Genomic DNA, 8,025 nt, shown 5'->3' with positions numbered 1-8,025 from the left:
TAACCAAAAAAAATGAAAACATTTTTGAAGACTCATAAATAACAATCTACCATGAGGAATGCAGTCTGAGAAGAAAAACAATCCAATATATGAATTTAATAGAATATTGTCAGTCATATTGAGTTGTAGGTAGGTTTTGGTAAACATTTTTTAGTGAAACACTTAGCCAAGTATTTTAATGACTTTAATGATTACTTTGTGATTCCTACTCGAAGTTTATATTTTCCGTAACACGTTTATAAGCCTGAAATAAAAGAATGTCTGTTTTTAGGGTTAAAAAAACTGGTTTATGATTAAAACTAATAGAGCTCTTTAACTCTTGGTATCAATGCTCTGCCACAGGGATAGAGTAGACATATTTAAAACCTCTTCCTGAAGGCAAGTTCAGACTTTATTTCATGTGTCATTGAACAGGTTATACTGGTTCATGATGTCAAACTGCCAAGATAGCAGGAAGAGAATTCTCCTGTGAAGACTTTGCAAAGACTGCACTTAGAGGAGATGAGGGAAGAAACTGCCAAATCATAGTGCTAGTATCTGGGGATTTTTGTTTCCAGCAAACACAAACAGCCTCCATCATCTGTACTCTTCATATGCTGGCGAGGAATGAAGTGAGGGGAGCAAGCCTGATTCCTTCTCCAAGTGGATAAGTATCCTTATTAAAAAGTGCCAGGGCAGCTGTGTGTGAATCAAGGGCAGGATTTGAAGAGGTAAAACACTGTATTAGAGAAAGAATGAGGAGCAGAAGACCAAATCAAAGGAGACAAGTAGAGACATTTCACAATGCTGCTGATCAACAGGATCTGAAAACAAAGTTCAGTATGGTAACTTCCTCAAACTGGAAAACAACCTCTCAAAATAAAAACTTGAGAACTAAGTTTTTATCTCTCATACCATTTTATTTTACCATACATGCACTACTTGAAAACAGCCCTTTCTGTTCTCTTTCAAAAGGCAGCATGTATGCCTATGCCTTATAAGCATAGAAGGCATCTGGATAGTATGGTAACAATAAGGGAAAGAAACTGGGAAATTGGGCAACCAAGGTGAGGAAATGAAAAATGAACTTAGTGTACTTTATAGTATGTTCTTCTTAGTATCTTATGAATTTTATATTGTATACATGCACTATCTATTAAAATAAAAGGTAGTTGTATATATTTTAACAATTCACATTTTTAGTATTTTTTTATTGTCCTCAAATAATTTCCCATTATGGACATAATTATGTTGTTAACTATCCCTCTTAATCTAAAATTTTAAAGTTTTTCTCTAATAAGTTACTTTTAACTTTCAAAAAAATTATGAAAATTATAGTAAGGTCAATAATAACTAAGTCCTACACTGTGATACAAAGTGATTTCACATATTGCATCTTTTTCCACTCTTTCATTCATTTATTCACTTATTCATTCCACAAAGATTTGTTGAATGCCTCCTGTTTTCCAGATTCCTGAGCTAGAAGTACGAGATAATATGAGTAAACTGCTGCCAAGGAACTCAGTCCAATAGCTCAGTAGGGTATACAGAAAGTAAAAAATAAAAATTATAATATAGTAAAGTAAATGCAATAACAAAACCACATGTAAGACAGAGAGGCAAAAATCAGTCCCTTAACTCAGTATGGGGGAGGATGTTGGCAAGATCTTTTTGGATGAGGTTGTGTCGCGATGGGTTTTTAAAGTTGAAGTTAGCCAGCCAGAAAAGGAGAAAGGGCATTATAGGATTTAAAAAGGACCTGTTTAATGGTCACAAAAACATTAAAGGGGCATGGTATGTTTGGGAAGCCACATGAAGTTTAGCCCTACTAAACACAGTGCAAGTTGGGGAACAGCAGATGAAGCTGGAGAAAGACGTTAGCAGAGCCTAGATTTTGAAAAGCCTTATACACTCCATGGCAGCTACTGCATTTTAAAGTCTTGGGGATGCCCAGCCAGTGTGGGTCAATGGTTGAGCATCAACCTATGAACCAGGAGGTCATGGTTCTATTCTCGGTCAAGGCCGGGTTGTGGGCTCCCCAGTGTGGGGAGCGCCAGGAGGCAACAGATCAATGATTCTCTCTCATCATTGATGTTTCTATCTCTTTCTCCCTCTCCTTTCCTCTTTGAAATCAATAAAAATAAAGTCTTGGGGATGGAGGGAAGAAATGGAAGCCTTATGAATACATTAAATTTGAATACATAATTTGCCCCGCCAGCAATGTGGCTCAGTGGTTGAGCATCAACCTATGAACCAGGAGGTCAAGGTTTGATTCCCGATCAGGGCACATGGCCAGGTTACAGGCTCGATCCCCAGTATGGGCATGCAGGAGACAGCCAATGAATGACTCTCTCATCATCAATGTTTCTATCTCTTTCTCCCTCTCCCTTCCTGTCTGAAATCAATCAAAACACTTTTTTAAAAAGTAGAATTGATTTTACCCTAAAAATAAATCCCATTTTTCTTTTCTTGAAAGATCTAGAATTATTTGCATACTTTTTTATATTTTATTTTTTGGTAGAGCACGCCTGCTCATTTGAACAGTAAACTTGCGTTATCCAACCCTCAGAGCCTTTCTGGATCTGTGAGTTATTACTTGAGTTTCCATTCAGCAAACCATGCTCTTCTCCACACTGGCCTCATGACTCCAACTCTAAACTGAAGGCCAGTTGTGGGCCGTAACTTAAAGGAGCACTTTTAGTAACTGCAGGGACCACTAACTAGGAGATCTGCTATTGGGCTAGATCAGCGGTTCTCAACCTGTGGGTCGCGACCCCTGTGGCGGTCGATCGACCCTTTCACAGGGGTCGCCTAAGACCATCCTGCATATCAGATATTTACATTATGATTCATAACAGTAGCAACATTACAGTTATGAAGTAGCAACGAAAATAATTTTATGGTGGGGTCACAACATGAGGAACTGTATTTAAAGGGCCAGAAGGTTGAGAACCACTGGTCTAGATGCAAAAGATATTAGAGAAGTATAACAAAGCAGAGCAAAAGGAGGAATGAAAGGACAGTAAGGAGGCAAGGAGAGAAAAGACAAAAGGTAAGATGAACAGAAGGACACGGGGAAGAAAACAGGAAGGAAAGGATAAGAAGGGTCACAGGAAAGGAAAAACAAAGAAACAGGAAAGGTGCAGTAGAATGAAAGATTTATTTGTGTGCCAGGTAACTTCCAGAGTGCCTCATATCAATTAATATTCAAAATCTCTCTCTCAAGGTAAAATGTTCCTGCTTTCTTTTTTAAGAAACTGAGGCTTAAATTAGCTAAATAACTCAAAGCCATATAACTAATCTAAGTGACAAACTGGATTAAACTTTCTAACTCCAAAACCCACAACTTTTCCACTGAAATCTCTACCTTCCAATTTGAAGTCAGAACACCTGGATTCGGATCAGATACTTCTGTCCCCTTGAGCATTTTACTTAGCCACTTTGGGTTTTTTAAATAAATTTTTTTGTTGATTTCAGAGAGGAAGGGAGAGGGAGAGAAAGAAACATCAACGATGAGAGAGAATCCTTGATCAGCTGTCTCCTGACGCCCACCACTGGAGATTGAGCCCATAACCTGGGCATATGCCCTTGCCCAAAATCGAACCTGTGACCCTTCAGTTCACAGGCTGACGCTCTATCCACTGAGCCAAACCAGCTAGGGCAAGCCATTTTGAATTCATTTTTGCAACTATGTATTAGGGATTAGGATAATTGTCCTCCTTTCCCTCCTATTTATTGGAGGTGGCAGTGAAATAATGTACGTGACAATACTATATACATTATGAAGGACTACCTAAAAATAAGGGATCACTAATACAGCAATAATCCATGCTGTGTTCTTCTTTTAAATCTTAAGTGTTAGAGCCCAAGGAAGCTCAAAGGAGTTTTCCACCATTGTAGCTGAAATTACTCTTAAATCGGCTGCTGATTTAAGAGTGGTCAAGAGTCTCTCTTTGTGCTGTACACTCTGGCAGACTATTTCTACTTGGATGCTTCTTTGGTGACTATGAGCCATTCAGAAGCAAGATAAGCAACTGTGAGATCTTCCAGTGTTGGCTGTACAATTCCACTAGCCTATGGAATATGAGGTTTCTACATTACTGCCAGAGATAATTCAAGTTTTTCAACAGCATGCTTCCTCTAAATTCCTTGCTCAAATTTTAGGATATCAGACTGAAGGTTGGAGATTACTTCAAAAATCTCAAAGACGACGACTTAGACAGTTAAGGAATATCCCAGTCACAACAATGAAGTCACTGAAATAAATGACTTAGTCAACAAAACTAAGCAAGCTATTCCGTTTCATTACCCACCTTTGTGACTCATTGGATCTCTAAAGATGAGGCACCATTGATCCCCAGCTTATTTGCTACCTTAAGACAAATCACTCCTATTCCTGATCCTGACTTTACTCCAAACACACTAAGGTGCATGAAGATTACAAGGCCACTGCATACAGTAGTCTCGCAGAATTCATTAAAGGAAATGTCCTTGACAACAACCTTGGATATTCTTGTTTTCCCTGAGGTCACTCCTTCTTTGCTATTAACAGCTACTTCATTCACAGATTTTGACTTTCAGAGAACTTCTACAGTATCAATGTTACTAGAAAAATTGGACTCTGCAGAGTGGGAAATAAATCCCTAATCCACAGAACAAAAATACAAAAGCATCCTGTTGTATCTGACTTCGTCTCAGAATCAATTAGCCAAGCTTAGTATTCACAAAGCTCTCCTTGCCTATCCAAGTACTCTCATTTTCTTGGATTCTCAATCTCTGAGGAAGTAATAGAGAATATAGCCACACCTTCAATGACAACATTTCTCATGGAGTAGCTCTGTTTAAGTCTACCTGAGATTTGCACAGTCATCCAAAAGTCTCTGATACCTTCAGCGTCAGCAAGGGAGACAATAGTAGCCTCCCATTTTCCCTTTGAGTTCACCCCTATGTTCACTGCAGCTTTATTTATAATAGCCAAAATTTGGAAGCAGCCCAAATGCCCATCATTAGATGAGTGGATAAAAAAAGCTGTGGTACATTTACACAATGAAATAATACTCAGCTTTTAATAAAGAAGGAAATCTTACCTTGTGCATGGATGGATCTGGAGAGTATTATGCTAAGTGAAATAAGCCAGTCAGAGACAACTGCCATATGATTTCACTTATATGTGGAATCTAATGAACAAAATAAACTACCAAACAAAATAGAAGCAGACTCACAGATACAGAGAACTAACTCATAGCTGTCAGTGGGAGGGGGTAGAAGGACTGGGTGAAAAAGATAAAGGGATTAAGCAAAAATTTAAAAATAAAATTCATGGTCATAGACAATAGTATGGTGATTACCAAAGAGAAAGGTAGGTGGGGGGGGGGGGGGAGTAGAATAGGGTAAAGGGAATATAAATGGTGACAGAAGGAGATTTGACTTTGGGTGGTGAACATACAATATACAGATGATGTATTATAGAATTGTATACTTGAAACCTGTATTATATTACTAACCAATGTTAACCTAGAAATTCAAATTTTAAAAAAAAACAACACTTTTTTTCATAGAAAATAATAAATCTATATTTAAACAAAGAGTTTTCTCCTCCTCTACTAAACACTCAAGAAAAAATGACAAGCCTAGAATTAGCATTCAACATTTAAATAACATGTTTCTCACAACATGTTATGAGCTTCCAGATGAAGCAGCACAAGAAGACAAGTCATCAAGCATTCACAGTATAACCATGACATTTCTGAGATGAGCAGACCAAGGTTCTATTCAAGTAGAAAACCAAATAACCTAGCGACTTTCCTTTCTACAAAGTCTGTAATCTCCTTTGTGCTTCTCTTTCAATATGAAAAGTCAACGGACAGTAAATTTTTAGCAGAAAAAAAAGGTAACATTGTCCAATATGAGAAAATATAAATTTACACGAACTACCTGAAAATTTTGTTTTTAAATGGGCAACATAAAAATAATTTAAAATAAAAAACATTCTTTTTTTGAAAAACACTATATGTTATAGACTAACCAGCAAAATTTTATAAATGTCTCCTAAATTCTGATAAATTTTAATTTCTAAAAGTTGTCAGTCATTAAATAAATATATTTTTCTAAAGGAATACTCCAATATTTTGCATTTCAGACATTTTTAATAGTTTTATTTGGCAAAGAGAAGTCTAAGAATTTTTTAAAAAACATTTCCAGAGGGAAAACCTTTTACCATAAAATAAATTTGTGTGATTTGGGAGGACAAATCTCAAATGTATTTTTTTGACATATGTGCCAATCTTACAATTAATACAAAAAAGATAAAGTTAGTTGAAATATCTTAAAAATGTAAAAACCAGTCCAGGCAACATAACTATACAATCTTGCTGTAAAAGTACTTATATCAAATTCTGCCCAAAATATTTATGCAATATAGTAAATTTAGTTCCTCAAGTCACTCTTCACTGCCGGCTGGCTTTTCCATTTTCTGTTGTCTCCATTCTGAAAAACAGAAGGCAAAAAATGAATAGGTAAAATGAAACATTAACCATCCATATATTTTTTCTCCTTACATACCTTTCATATGAAATTAAACTCATATATTCATCAAGCAGAATATCAGCACCTTAGAAAAGAACGAAGGTTGGGGTTCCTCTAGTTCAGTGGTTCTCAACCTTCCTAATGCCGCGACCCTTTAATACAGTTCCTCATGTTGTGGTAACCCCCAACCATAAAATTATTTTTGTTGCTACTTCATAACTGTAATGTTGCTACTGTTATGAATCGTAATGTAAATATCTGATATGCAGGATGTATTTTCATTGTTACAAATTGAACATAATTAAAGCATAGTGATTAATTATAAAAACAATATGTAATTATATATTCAATATGTGTTTCCTGATGGTCTTAGGCGACCCCTGTGAAAGGGTTGTTCGACCCCCAAAGGGGTCATGACCCACAGGTTGAGAACCGCTGCTCTAGTTGGTCTCACTTCCTCATTTTGCAGAATAGTGAAAATTGAGGCCCAGAGAGATTAAGTGACCTTCCCAGTTTCCTTTCAAAGGCCACTTTTTCTACTATACTTCTGCAAGCAAAAGTAAGGAAAAAAACTTCTGATATTTAGTAAAAGATGTATTTCTTTTTTTTTTTTTTAAATATATATTTTATTGATTTTTTACAGAGAGGAAGGGAGAGAGGTAGAGAGTTAGAAACATCGATTAGCTGCCTCCTGCACATCTCCTACTGGGGATGTGCCCGCAACCCAGGTACATGCCCTTGACCGGAATCGAACCTGGGACCTTTCAGTCCGCAGGCCGACGCTCTATCCACTGAGCCAAACCGGTTTCAGCAAAGATGTATTTCTTTTTTCACTAGAGGTTCCTTTGCCACACATTATCGAACGTTCTTCTAAAAAGGAGATTAAAATGATCAAACCTGAGATTTATTCAATTGAAACAAATTTCCTAATATTGTACTACTTAATCAAAAAATATTTTCCTCCATTATTTTATAGTTAGTATTACATATTAAGTTTTCGCTATGATTTTTCCCTTTATGTTTATTGAGCAATGAAAAAAATGCTCTAAGAAGTAAAAACTTTCAGAGTTACAATCAATATACTAGTAATCATGCCTTTTACAAGTACTAAGAATCAAAGATGTTAATTTTTCCTCTTTATAGTTAATATGTATTGGTTCATAATATTACTAACAAAAATTGCTGAATATAACAAACAAGCAGTATTCATTACATTTTAACTTATTATAAGGCAATTAACAATAAATAATACAAACCCATTTTCTTCTTTAAGATGTTGATATAATTCAGCTCTGTTATTAACAGAGTTCAAACGTCCAGCAAACTCCTGATGTTTTCTGGAATTGGCAGTATTGATCCGATTACTCCACAGGGTTAATAAAGACACTGGTCCTGATGTTATATTGGAAAGAAGAGGAAAAGGTAGGATAGTTCATTACTTTGAAATTTATAAATTTAAACAATTTACCTTTAAATCTATTGTTTTATACAATTAAAGCAATATCATCTTCACCTTATTCA

The 8,025-nt window shown here is 36.0% G+C and overlaps 1 protein-coding gene across 1 annotated transcript in view; it reads right to left on the bottom strand.

Moving 5' to 3' along the window:
- Nucleotides 1-5,532: 5,532 nt before the first annotated feature.
- The window catches only part of INTS13 (integrator complex subunit 13), a 29,360-nt gene continuing 26,867 nt past the window's right edge, over nucleotides 5,533-8,025 (bottom strand). The window contains exons 16-17 of the mRNA XM_081083711.1: nucleotides 7,761-7,896; nucleotides 5,533-6,465 (exon numbers count right to left, since the gene is read on the bottom strand). Coding sequence (XP_080939837.1) covers nucleotides 6,426-6,465; nucleotides 7,761-7,896 — 176 coding nt within the window. The 3' untranslated portion in view covers nucleotides 5,533-6,425. The remainder of the gene's footprint in view (nucleotides 6,466-7,760; nucleotides 7,897-8,025) is intronic.

Source organism: Myotis nattereri, assembly GCF_964212035.1.
Source record: "Myotis nattereri genome assembly, chromosome: 2".
In the NCBI taxonomy this organism is placed as follows: domain Eukaryota; kingdom Metazoa; phylum Chordata; class Mammalia; order Chiroptera; family Vespertilionidae; genus Myotis; species Myotis nattereri.
The sequence above is the reverse complement of the archived record's forward strand: the minus strand, read 5'-3'. Positions and strand labels throughout refer to the sequence as shown.